This window comes from Saccopteryx leptura, chromosome 5 (assembly GCF_036850995.1).
Source record: "Saccopteryx leptura isolate mSacLep1 chromosome 5, mSacLep1_pri_phased_curated, whole genome shotgun sequence".
NCBI classification, from domain to species: Eukaryota; Metazoa; Chordata; class Mammalia; order Chiroptera; family Emballonuridae; genus Saccopteryx; species Saccopteryx leptura.
The window spans coordinates 4,619,864-4,633,663 of NC_089507.1; the positions used below are offsets into that span (position 1 = coordinate 4,619,864).

General features: G+C 57.5%; 1 protein-coding gene across 3 annotated transcripts in view; it reads right to left on the bottom strand.

The window, feature by feature from the left end:
- The window catches only part of STK32B (serine/threonine kinase 32B), a 274,593-nt gene that overhangs the window by 207,776 nt on the left and 53,017 nt on the right, over nt 1–13,800 (bottom strand). For 2 of the 3 annotated variants that reach the window (XM_066387650.1, XM_066387651.1), the window contains exon 2: nt 942–997. The exons of the other annotated variant lie outside the window; for it this stretch is intronic. In XM_066387650.1, the coding sequence (XP_066243747.1) occupies nt 942–997 (56 nt within the window). The remainder of the gene's footprint in view (nt 1–941; nt 998–13,800) is intronic. 3 annotated transcript variants of the gene reach the window in all.

Here is a 13,800-nt window from a genome sequence, read left to right on the forward strand (position 1 = left end):
TGTGGGTTTTTTCCACTATCCTCATTTAGATCCTCAAGGAAGAAATAGCATCAGCGACCTCAAAATAATTACCAGCGTAATTCACCTAAACCAGGGCTGCCGTGGTAATTTAATTTTCGAGGTGAAATTACAGCAGATCCAAAGGAAACTATCCCGATTTCCTTTAGATTTCAATCTTGGCAAGTCCAGATCTTCCTGCCAAACAGGGCCCAGCAACCCGCAGACCACCACACACACACACACACACACACATATACACACAGCCCACAGAACACCACACACACACACACACACACACACACACACAGCCCACAGAACACCACACACACACACACACACACACACACAGCCCACAGAACACCACACACACACACACACACATATACACACACACAGCCCACAGAACACCAGACACACACACACACACACACACACACACACAGCCCACAGAACACCAGACACACACACACACACACACACAGCCCACAGAACACCAGACACACACACACACACACACGCACGCGCACACACACAGCCCACAGAACACCAGACACACATACACACACACACACAGCCCAAAGAACACCAGACACACACACACACACACAGCCCACAGAACACCACACACACACACACACACACAGCCCACAGAACACCAGACACACACACACACACAGCCCACAGAACACCAGACACACACACACGCACACACACACACACAGCCCACAGAACACACACACACACACACAGCCCCAGAACACCAGACACACACACGCACACACACGCGCACGCACACACGCGCACGCACACACGTGCATATATACACACACGCGCGCGCACACATGCACACGCACACGCACGCACATACACGCACACACAGCCCACCGGCTGGGACATTTATATTTTATTTTCGATATTTTTTTAAGATCCATCATTCTTACCTTTCCAAAACTCCCTTTACCAATGGCCCGGAGAATCTGAAAATGGTCAAAGTTGACTGCAAAAGAAAGAGGGGAGGGGAGGAGAAACAAGTCAGACTTCTCAAACCTTTGTTGGTTCTCGAAAGCTCTTAACCTACATACCCAACTATTTTATTCCAAATGGCTTCTGGTTTGAATTGCATTACATTTGCTGGGGCAGCACTCCGACTGAATGGATACTCCTTGAGATATTCCGTCCCCACCCCCATCACTGAATGGATACTTCTTGACATATTCCATCCCCGCCGGCATCACTGAATGGATACTCCTTGACATATTCCATCCCCTCCCGCATCACTGAATGGATACTTCTTGACATATTCCATCCCCGCCCGCATCACTGAATGGATACTCCTTGACATATTCCGTCCCCGCCCCCATCACTGAATGGATACTCCTTGACATATTCCATCCCCGCCCCCATCACTGAATGGATACTCCTTGACATATTCCATCCCCGCCCCCATCACTGAATGGATACTCCTTGACATATTCCATCCCCGCCCCCATCACCAAATGGATACTCCTTGACATATTCCATCCCCGCCCCCATCACTGAATGGATACTCCTTGACATATTCCATCCCCGCCCCCATCACTGAATGGATACTCCTTGACATATTCCATCCCCGCCCCCATCACTGAATGGATACTCCTTGACATATTCCATCCCCGCCCCCATCACCGAATGGATACTCCTTGACATATTCCATCCCCGCCCCCATCACTGAATGGATACTCCTTGACATATTCCATCCCCGCCCCCATCACTGAATGGATACTCCTTGACATATTCCATTCCGGCCCCCATCACTGAATGGATACTCCTTGACATATTCCATTCCGGCCCCCATCACTGAATGGATACTCCTTGACATATTCCATCCCCGCCCCCAAAGCATACATTTGGCAGTTAATGTCTCCCCAGTGGGTCTCTAGGGTAGGGATGACAGAGAAAAACTTGGACACATAAATTACCAAATTCTTTTTTTTTTAGTGATAGGAGGGGAGACGGAGAGACAGATTCCCACACGTGACCAAAGGGGATTCACCCGGTAAGCCCCCTATGGGGTGATGCTCTGCCCATCTGGGACCATGCTCACCAACTGAGCTATTTTTAGCACCTGAGGCAGAGGCTCCATGGAGCTGTCCTCAGTGCCAGGGGCTGATGTGCTTGAACCAATAGAGTTATGGCTGCGGGAGGGGAAGAGAGAGAAAGAGAAGGGGAAGGGGGAGGGGTGGAGAGTAGATGGTCACTTCTCCTGTGTGCCCTGACTGGGAATTAAACCTGGGACATCCACACACTGGGCCGATGCTCAATGACTGAGCTAACTGGCCAGGACACCAAGTTCTTGTACATGCTGTTGTTCTCTTCGCCAGGCTGACCTTTCCCCATGTCTGGTGCCAACCTCGTCTACCTGGCGCTTTTAGTTTACACACTCTATATCAGCTTATCTGTGTAAGTGTCCAAGAAGCTAATCCTGCCTCTTTTATAGAAATTTTGAGCCTTCAACTGCCTTGACCACATCATGGTTCCTTCCTGCCTGGATGCCAGTCTAAGCCCTGGCATTGTGAGCTACAGGATGAGGAGGAGCCCACGCCTCCTGCTATTATCCCATCTCTGTATCTCCCCTTCATGGTGGACTTCTTGATGGGGTTCTTCAGTCTTGCTATTTCTAGCTCTTCACTCCAGTCTGGCTTCTGACCACGTCCCTACAGCTCAACAGCTTACGGCCATGCACTACATGCAACGGACGCCTTTCTGTCTTCCTTGTCCGTGGCCACGCTCTCTGTTTCGAAGCACCTGCCTGGTTTCCACGGCAGGACCCCCCTCACCGTCCACTCCTCTTGCACACACAGCCTCGTCTTCCCAAACCTCACACACAGAGCCCCTCCAGCCCGCATCCTACAACCTTCCCCTCACACTGGCCGCAAAGGCTTCCATCACCACCGTTTGCCGATGGCTCTCCCAGGCTTCTCTGCCCTCCAGCCTGCGTGTGCCGATCCCTGCCCACCTCACAGCTCCTTGGAGGCTTCCGAGCCACCTTCAACGCCACAGGTTCAAAGCAGACCCCAGGATGAGCAGTTCAACACTCACCTGACCTCAGAAACTCAGAGCCTAGAATGCATCCTTGACTTCTCTCTCTCCCGACCCCATCACCGGTCCCTCAGCAGGTCAGGTCCCCGTTACCTCCTCCCCGTCTCTCCCATCTGTCGGCCTCTGGGCCACTCTCCGTCTAATCCACCTTCATCTGGGGCCACCATGGTCTCCCAACATCTCTGAAACCCCACCCTGAGGCGCTCCACGCTGCCCCCCTGATCCTATGGAGGAGAGCAAGTTCCTCCCCACAGCTCGAGGCCCTCCAGTGCCCGGAGCGCCCTCCCACGCCCACCGAGCTCAAAGGCCATGTTTCTTTTTTTTTTTTTTTTTTGTATTTTTCTGAAGCTGGAAACAGGGAGAGACAGTCAGACAGACTCCCGCATGCGCCCGACCGGGATCTACCCGGCACGCCCACCAGGGGCGACGCTCTGCCCACCAGGGGGCGATGCCCTGCCCCTCAGGGGCATCGCGACCAGAGCCACTCTAGCGCCTGGAGCAGAGGCCAAGGAGCCATCCTCAGCACCCGGGCCATCTTTGCTCCAATGGAGCCTTGGCTGCGGGAGGGGAAGAGAGAGACAGAGAGAAAGGGGGTGGTGGAGAAGCAAATGGGCGCTTCTCCTGTGTGCCCTGGCCAGGAATCGAACCCGGGTCCCCCGCACGCCAGGCCAACGCTCTACCGCCGAGCCAACCGGCCAGGGCCCATGTTTCTTTATTCTACTGTTTCCCTAGCACCTAACGCAGTGGTAGCGCGCGGTCAGTCCTCGACAAGTAGTCCTCGGCAAGTAGTCCTCGGCGTAAGGAGTGATTGAGAGAAGACCTCCGTATTCACAGTGCCAAACGCAATTCCTAGGACAACGTAATGCGTGTTCGGGAAATATTCCTTAATTAGATTGGATGACAGCCAGCTTCCGGTAGCCAGGAGAAATACGCTATTTACCAAAGATAAAGTAGAACGATTGGTTCGCTATGTAACAAGGGGGCGAGGGCGCGGGGAAGGGGGTGAATACCGCCAGTTCCCTGTGTGTGAAGCTTACACAGCGGAGGATAACTGTGCAGAAGCACGTCCCCGCCCAGCCAAGGTCAGAAGCCAGTGTGCCCTCTAACGCCTAACGTGCTCGGTTAGCACAGAGAGACGGGTTATTGGTTAACGTAGCAACACCTTGGTTGTGCGACAGACCTTGGTCTCCTCTGAGGATAACGTGCGGGGAAAGGAAGCCCCTACCTCAGGTCTTCCCCACTTGCTGAAGGCCGAGGGAGAAAAGTCAGGGGCTCGGGCTGTACAGTACTTGTACGTGACCAGCAACGAGCTAGGAACTGTACGTATCCCCTCACGAGACCCCCACGGTCCCGTGAGGCAGGTCCCCCCCGCTGGCGCTGGTCACCTACCTGTCTTCCACCGGCACCAGCGCCTGGCTTCCCAGAGGGCCCCGTGCTGCGCCATGCTGCCTGGACAGCAGTTTCCCCAAAGCCCCTATGCGGGGGGGACTCCCACCTGGCCTCTGTCATGCCTCGCAGGGGCTCTCCCTCATGAAGGCTCCCCCACCCCCATTAAGACCCCTTCTCCTTGGGGCAGTCCCTGAACTTTCTGCAGGGACCAGAGAACCCCGCCTGGATGCAGACTGCTCAGGATCTGTCCCTGCCTGAGTGACCGTGGGCGAGTCACGTGGCCTGTGTGCCCCCCCCCCACCATCTCATCTGTAACACGGGGGACGTGGCGCCCACTTTCGGAAGAGCCACCTCTTGAGTGGCCCCAGGTGTCTGCAGTCGCCCCTCCCCCCGGGTGTGTCCCAGGAGAGGTATTTCCAGCCGGTCACCCCAGCAGAGGGGGTGCGAGGTGTTGGAGCAGAGAGCCGGGGAAAAGGATGCACCAGCCTCCTCCTGCTGGTCCGGCTCTCCCTCCGGAGTCTGTCTGCAGGGCCCAGCCTCTCCTCTGCTCCTGCTCGCCGGGAGCTGTTCAGACACAGCCGCCGCGTGGAGGGGTTTGGGGGGCCCAGTCACCGAGCACAGCCCGCGGCGAGTCTGGCCGGTGGAGGGGTTTGGGGGGCCCAGTCACCGAGCACAGCCCGCGGCGAGTCTGGCCGGTGGAGGGGTTTGGGGGGCCCAGTCACCGAGCACAGCCCGCGGCGAGTCTGGCCGATGCCGGGCGTTGCCCTCCTGGGCCCCACCTGGCTCCCAGCTCTCTCCCCGGAGGAGAGAAGGCGTGGCTCTCCACTGGTCTCCTGACTGACGGGAGAGGGCTGCTCATGACTGTGTGAACGGGCAAACGCCGGAGGCTGTTATTATCTTAACGATCAGTATTGTAACGTGGAAAATAATCTGACTCATCCACATCCCCTACCAATCTGCGTGTTTCCTGGGGGCGATCGGACATAACGGACAGGGCGCTGGGGTACCCTACGTAATGCACATTTCTCTATGGAACTAGATGGGATTTAAATGAGTTTGGCACGGCGGCCTGTGTTTTCCATTGACTGGGCATCTCCCTGAGACCTGGCATACGGATATTTACATAATGGCACCCACGTGGGTGCAGGAGGGCAAGGCCGGCAGTTGGTAAGCAGATTGAGACGGGCTCTGTTGTGAATGGGCCAGGCCACACACGGTCCTAGACACGGCATTGTTGAATGCTGGCGAGACTACTTAGCTGGGGTGGGGGTGGGGGGTTGCGTGCAAGAGTCAGAGAGTCGGATTCTTACTTTCCTTCATTTATTTTTTTAATTTTTCCACTGATTTGAGTGGGATGGGGAGGGGTGAGGAAGGGAGAGGGAGAGAGAGGGGGAGAGAGAGAGAAAGAGAGAGAGAGAGAGAGAGAGGCATCAACTCACTGTTCCACTCAGTTGTTCCTCTGAGGTGGGCGCTCATTTGTGTCCTGACCAGGGATGGAACCCCTCACCTTAGCACACTGGGATGACTTTCTGTCCACTAAGAGTCAGTTCCTGAGGGTGACCATCTTAGGGAAAACCGGGACACCCCCTGGTTTTATCACGGAAAGTCCTATACCCCTGGAAACCCCGCCCGCAGTCCTGGGAGAACCGAGACAATCATCCATCCACTTCTGGTCATTCCACTGTCCCACCTGAAGCAGTCGCCAGCTCTGCCAAGCTGCCCGTGGGTCAGCGAGGAGCATTCCTGAAAAGCAGTGTCTGGTGACCGGACACTTAGAGAGGGCCGCCCAGGGTAACCCGGTCATAAGGACACAGTGAAGGTAGAAGCAGATGGCACGTTGTTGGCCAAAGGCCAAGCCCAAGGGGCCAGTGACCTGCCGGACGGCTGCCACACTGGCTCACAGGCTGTTAGATAACTGGCTGTGTGTCCAGCCAGGCTCACCTCGCCCCTTTGCCTCAATAGGAACATCAGGTCTGTTTAGGGACCAGTGTGGCCAGGCCCGGGCGCTGAGTCACAACTGGTCTAATCCTGCGGCCACCATCAGGATCGCTGGAGGCTTGTTAGGGACTGATCGTCATGACCCCCACCCTGTCCTGAGTTTCCAGAGAGGGGCCAGAGAACCTGCATTTCTAACAAGTTCACAAGTGAGACCGACGGTCCAAGGGCCACCTGGACAATTCTGCTCCCCACTTCCCCAGTCACCCCTTCAGGCGGCTGGCGCTGACCTCACTGTCCAGGTCTAGTCAATGCGATCTAAGTAGAGCGTAATTAGGGCTCTTTCTGGGAAGGCATTTTGTCCTAATGAAAAGGGACAGATTTGGGGGGAGTCCCTCCCATCCTGCAGGGGCCGTCAGGGCAAGTGGCTCTGAGGAATGACGAGTTATCCGGAGCTGAGGAGGGGATGCAGGGTTTGTCCTGGGTTCCAGGACAAGCGACGACAGAAACAGGAGCCCGGAGCCACGAGTGGGTGAGTTCCTGGGACGCAGGACGGGCGTGACTGGGGAGAAATGAGAAAGCGGGGTGGGGGGGTGGCCCCGGGCATCAGCAGACACGTCCTCGAGGCGGGGACGCCCCGGCCTCACGGAGACTGGCGAGCTCTGCTCCAGGGTCCACCTCCCCTGGGCTACCACGCCGCCCTCCCACAGGCTGGTCAGCCTCCCGGGAAGGGACGATTTGGGACAGAAGATGAGACCACTGCAGTCCTCAGAGAGGGACACCCTTGCTCGGAATTCACCTCCCCACTCGAGGGTCCGAGTGTGCTCCCAGGCCCACGACCAGGAAGAGTCCTTTCTTCCTCCTCTGCCCCCCACTCGAGGGTCTGAGTGTGCTCCCAGGCCCGTGACCAGGAAGGGTCCTTTCTTCCTCCTCTGCCCCCCACTCGAGGGTCTGAGTGTGCTCCCAGGCCTGTGACCAGGAAGAGTCCTTCCTTCCTCCTCTGCCCCCACTCGAGGATCTGAGTGTGCCCCCAGGCCCACGACCAGGAAGGGTCCTTTCTTCCTCCTCTGCCCCCACTCGAGGGTCTGAGTGTGCCCCCAGGCCCACGACCAGGAAGGGTCCTTTCTTCCTCCTCTGCCCCCCACTCAAGGGTCTGAGTGTGCTCCCAGGCCCGTGACCAGGAAGAGTCCTTTCTTCCTCCTCTGCCCCCACTCGAGGGTCTGAGTGTGCCCCCAGGCCCACGACCAGGAAGAGTCCTTTCTTCTTCCTCTGCCCCCACTCAAGGGTCTGAGTGTGCCCCCAGGCCCATGACCAGGAAGAGTCCTTTCTTCCTCCTCTGCCCCCCACTCGAGGGTCTGAGTGTGTTTCCAGGCCCGTGACCAGGAAGAGTCCTTTCTTCCTCCTCTGCCCCCCACTCGAGGGTCTGAGTGTGTTTCCAGGCCCACGACCAGGAAGAGTCCTTTCTTCCTCCTCTGCCCCCCACTCGAGGGTCTGAGTGTGCTCCCAGGCCCGTGACCAGGAAGGGTCCTTTCTTCCTCCTCTGCCCCCCACTCGAGGGTCTGAGTGTGCTCCCAGGCCCACGACCAGGAAGAGTCCTTTCTTCCTCCTCTGCCCCCACTCGAGGGTCTGAGTGTGTTTCCAGGCCCACGACCAGGAAGGGTCCTTCCTTCCTCCTCTGCCCCCACTCGAGGGTCTGAGTGTGCCCCCAGGCCCATGACCAGGAAGGGTCCTTTCTTCCTCCTCTGCCCCCACTCGAGGGTCTGAGTGTGCCCCCAGGCCCACGACCAGGAAGAGTCCTTTCTTCCTCCTCTGCCCCCACTCGAGGGTCTGAGTGTGCTCCCAGGCCCGTGACCAGGAAGGGTCCTTTCTTCATCCTCTGCCCCCCACTCGAGGGTCTGAGTGTGCCCCCAGGCCCACGACCAGGAAGAGTCCTTTCTTCCTCCTCTGCCCCCACTCGAGGGTCTGAGTGTGCTCCCAGGCCCGTGACCAGGAAGAGTCCTTTCTTCCTCCTCTGCCCCCACTGGAGGGTCTGAGTGTGCTCCCAGGCACGTGACCAGGAAGAGTCCTTTCTTCCTCCTCTGCCCCCCACTCGAGGGTCTGAGTGTGCCCCCAGGCCCACGACCAGGAAGGGTCCTTTCTTCCTCCTCTGCCCCCCACTCGAGGGTCTGAGTGTGCCCCCAGGCCCACGACCAGGAAGAGTCCTTTCTTCCTCCTCTGCCCCCCACTCGAGGGTCTGAGTGTGCTCCCAGGCCCGTGACCAGGAAGGGTCCTTTCTTCCTCCCCTGCCCCCCACTCGAGGGTCTGAGTGTGCCCCCAGGCCCACGACCAGGAAGGGTCCTTTCTTCCTCCTCTGCCCCCACTCGAGGGTCTGAGTGTGCCCCCAGGCCCATGACCAGGAAGAGTCCTTTCTTCCTCCTCTGCCCCCACTCGAGGGTCTGAGTGTGCCCCCAGGCCCACGACCAGGAAGGGTCCTTTCTTCCTCCTCTGCCCCCCACTCGAGGGTCTGAGTGTGCCCCCAGGCCCACGACCAGGAAGAGTCCTTTCTTCCTCCTCTGCCCCCCACTCGAGGGTCTGAGTGTGTTTCCAGGCCCATGACCAGGAAGGGTCCTTTCTTCCTCCTCTGCCCCCCACTCCAGGGTCTGAGTGTGCCCCCAGGCCCACGACCAGGAAGAGTCCTTTCTTCCTCCTCTGCCCCCCACTCGAGGGTCTGAGTGTGTTTCCAGGCCCGTGACCAGGAAGAGTCCTTTCTTCCTCCTCTGCCCCCCACTCGAGGGTCTGAGTGTGTTTCCAGGCCCACGACCAGGAAGAGTCCTTTCTTCCTCCTCTGCCCCCCACTCGAGGGTCTGAGTGTGTTTCCAGGCCCACGACCAGGAAGAGTCCTTTCTTCCTCCTCTGTCCCCCACTCGAGGGTCCGAGTGTGCTCCCAGGCCCACGACCAGGAAGAGTCCTTTCTTCCTCCTCTGCCCCCACTCGAGGGTCCGAGTGTGCTCCCAGGCCCGTGACCAGGAAGAGTCTTTTCTTCCTCCTCTGCCCCCACTCGAGGGTCCGAGTGTGCTCCCAGGCCCGTGACCAGGAAGAGTCCTTTCTTCCTCCTCTGCCCCCACTCGAGGGTCTGAGTGTGCCCCCAGGCCCGTGACCAGGAAGAGTCCTTTCTTCCTCCTCTGCCCCCACTCGAGGGTCTGAGTGTGCTCCCAGGCCCGTGACCAGGAAGAGTCCTTTCTTCCTCCTCTGCCCCCCACTCGAGGGTCTGAGTGTGCCCCCAGGCCCACGACCAGGAAGGGTCCTTTCTTCCTCCTCTGTCCCCACTCGAGGGTCTGAGTGTGTTTCCAGGCCCGTGACCAGGAAGAGTCCTTTCTTCCTCCTCTGTCCCCCACTCGAGGGTCCGAGTGTGCTCCCAGGCCCGTGACCAGGAAGAGTCCTTTCTTCCTCCTCTGCCCCCACTCGAGGGTCTGAGTGTGCTCCCAGGCCCGTGACCAGGAAGAGTCCTTTCTTCCTCCTCTGCCCCCCACTCGAGGGTCTGAGTGTGCCCCCAGGCCCACGACCAGGAAGGGTCCTTTCTTCCTCCTCTGTCCCCACTCGAGGGTCTGAGTGTGTTTCCAGGCCCGTGACCAGGAAGAGTCCTTTCTTCCTCCTCTGCCCCCCACTCGAGGGTCTGAGTGTGCTCCCAGGCCCGTGACCAGGAAGAGTCCTTTCTTCCTCCTCTGACCCCACTCGAGGGTCTGAGTGTGTTTCCAGGCCCACGACCAGGAAGAGTCCTTTCTTCCTCCTCTGCCCCCCACTCGAGGGTCTGAGTGTGTTTCCAGGCCCAAGACCAGGAAGGGTCCTTTCTTCCTCCTCTGCCCCCACTCGAGGGTCTGAGTGTGCCCCCAGGCCCGTGACCAGGAAGGGTCCTTTCTTCCTCCTCTGCCCCCACTGGAGGGTCTGAGTGTGCTCCCAGGCCCACGACCAGGAAGAGTCCTTCCTTCCTCCTCTGCCCCCACTCGAGGGTCTGAGTGTGTTTCCAGGCCCACGACCAGGAAGGGTCCTTTCTTCCTCCTCTGCCCCCCACTCGAGGGTCTGAGTGTGCCCCCAGGCCCACGACCAGGAAGGGTCCTTTCTTCCTCCTCTGCCCCCCACTCGAGGGTCTGAGTGTGCCCCCAGGCCCATGACCAGGAAGGGTCCTTTCTTCCTCCTCTGTCCCCCACTCGAGGGTCTGAGTGTGCCCCCAGGCCCGTGACCAGGAAGGGTCCTTTCTTCCTCCTCTGTCCCCCACTCGAGGGTCTGAGTGTGTTTCCAGGCCCACGACCAGGAAGAGTCCTTTATTCCTCCTCTGCCCCCCACTCGAGGGTCTGAGTGTGTTTCCAGGCCCACGACCAGGAAGAGTCCTTTCTTCCTCCTCTGCCCCCACTCGAGGGTCTGAGTGTGCTCCCAGGCCCGTGACCAGGAAGAGTCCTTTCTTCCTCCTCTGCCCCCACTCGAGGGTCTGAGTGTGTTTCCAGGCCCACGACCAGGAAGGGTCCTTTCTTCCTCCTCTGCCCCCCACTCGAGGGTCTGAGTGTGCTCCCAGGCCCACGACCAGGAAGAGTCCTTTCTTCCTCCTCTGCCCCCACTCGAGGGTCTGAGTGTGCCCCCAGGCCCACGACCAGGAAGGGTCCTTTCTTCCTCCTCTGCCCCCACTCGAGGGTCTGAGTGTGCTCCCAGGCCCACGACCAGGAAGAGTCCTTTCTTCCTCCTCTGCCCCCACTCGAGGGTCTGAGTGTGCTCCCAGGCCCACGACCAGGAAGGGTCCTTTCTTCCTCCTCTGCCCCCCACTCGAGGGTCTGAGTGTGCCCCCAGGCCCACGACCAGGAAGAGTCCTTTCTTCCTCCTCTGCCCCCACTCGAGGGTCTGAGTGTGCTCCCAGGCCCACGACCAGGAAGAGTCCTTTCTTCCTCCTCTGCCCCCCACTCGAGGGTCTGAGTGTGCTCCCAGGCACGTGACCAGGAAGAGTCCTTTCTTCCTCCTCTGCCCACCAGCCCAAGACCTGCTGAGGCTGTGCAGGAGCACCCGGCTGTGTAGGTGACAAAATGCACGTCCCTCACCATGACCTGCTGAGGCTGTGCAGGAGCACCCGGCTGTGTAGGTGACAAAATGCACGTCCCTCACCATGACCTGCAGGCTGAGTCCTCGCCTTCCTGCCGCCTCCCCCCCCCCCCCCACACACACACGGTCTTCCCTGGACACAGGTCAGCCTCCCGGGCCTCCGGGCATGCCTCCCCCCAACCCCCGCCCAGGCTCTCTGCTGCTGGTCCCCCGCCTGGAACGCTGGGCCCTGCTTCACCCCAACGCCAGCTCTTCCCCATCCTCCGGTCTCCCCTCCCTGGAGAAGTGAGAGGTCTTCCCCAACCGCCCTGCCGGTGACCTCCCTCTGCGTCCCTCCGCCTCCTCGCCATCTGAATTTCCTTCACCGTAACTGTCACAAACTGAAACAGCTGCTGTTCTCTCGCAACCTGTCCATGGTCTGCACCCCCACTTTGGAATGTCACCTCTTTGATGAAGGCTGGGATGTTTGCCTGTTTCGTTCGCTGCAGTGTCCCTGGAGCCTAGAATAGTGCCTGGCATATAGTAGGTACTCAACAAACACCTAGTGAGTGAATGAAGGTGTCCTGGAAGGGAGAAGTCCAAGGGAGAGCTGTGCACATGAACATGTCCGAGTTCCTTCTGCCTGCCACCAGGGGGCGCCAGCCCTCACTTCTCAGCGTCTCGCCATAGTCATCTGTGAAATGGGCACAAGGTTGCCTGCCCCATCGCATGTCAAGGTGATGAGGCTCTAAAGCCTTCATTCAGGACACAAGAAGAGAATGGCTAGTTCCTCTCAAATTGAGTATTTTTTTTTTCTTTCATTTTTCTGAAGCTGGAAACAGGGAGAGACAGTCAGACAGACTCCCGCATGCGCCCGACCGGGATCCACCCGGCACGCCCACCAGGGGCGACGCTCTGCCCACCAGGGGGTGATGCTCTGCCCATCCTGGGCGTCGCCATGTTGCGACCAGAGCCACTCTAGCGCCTGAGGCAGAGGCCACAGAGCCAGCCCCAGCGCCCGGGCCATCTTTGCTCCAATGGAGCCTTGGCTGCGGGAGGGGAAGAAAGAGACAGAGAGGAAAGCGCGGCGGAGGGGTGGAGAAGCAAATGGGCGCTTCTCCTGTGTGCCCTGGCCGGGAATCGAACCCGGGTCCTCCACACGCTAGGCCGACGCTCTACCGCTGAGCCAACTGGCCAGGGCCCCCTCTCAAATTGATGTTCACATTTACCATAATCATACTCGAGGTTGTTCCCCAAAACTGACAAACTCATTCTAAGGGGAATAAATAGGCCAGGATAGGGTAACATGTTTTGCCAAATGAGTTTTGAGGAGAGAAGTCTAGTTCTACCAGATATAGGGATACAGAGCTTGCCTGACTGGTGGTGACACAGTGAATAGAGCATTGACCTGAGACACTGAGGTCCCAAGTTCAAAACCCCAAGGTCACCGGCTTGAGCGCAGGCTCACCAGCTTGAGCACGGGGTCACCGGCTTGAGTGTGGGATCATCAACATGATCCCGTGGTCACCAGCTTGAGCCCAAGGTCACTGGTTTCAGCAAGGGGTCACAGACTTGGCTGGAGCCTCCCAGTCAAGGCACATATGAGAAGCAATCACTGACAGCAACTATGAGTGGATGGTTTTCATCTCTCTCCCTTCCTGTCTCTCTCATCCAATCTTTATTATATGCGGCTTAAGTGTCTGTTTGTTGCCGATAGCTTATTGGTTGCTTGCGTAACTGTACTAGCCAATGGGGTGAAGTTGCGACGGCATTCAAATAGTCCCACCTTCTGGCATGCCACCTCACAAATTGAGGTTAAAGATTGGAGCAATTATTATGCTGTTAAGAAATCTTAACACCAGAAGGGGTCTTTGCAATGGTACAAGACTAGAGGCTCTCCAATTGAAAAATAATGTCATAATAGCTAAGTCTTTGACTGGTTCCTCTAAAGGTGAAATACATGTCATTCCAAGAATTGATTTGGCTCCATCTCAAACAGGGTTGCCGTTTCAATTGAGACGTAGACAATTTCCTGTAAAACTTGCCTTTGCTATGACCATCAATAAGACTCAGGGCCAAACAATTAGGCGTGTTGGCATTTTTTTACCTGAGCCTGCATTTGGACACGGTCAACTTTATGTTGCCTGTTCAAGAGTTCGTGAAAGAACGGACGTAAAATTAAAAATAATTGATGGTCCTCTGCAAGGCGAGCTTAAAAATGATGGAAAGATCTACACAAGAAATGTTGTGTAGAAAGAGATCTTTGACATGTGAATTAACATTTTATTATTTAAATCACCTTTATTTATTGAGCTAGCGGTGGCTCTTAAGAAATGTACCGCCAGTGGTTTCCTTCAT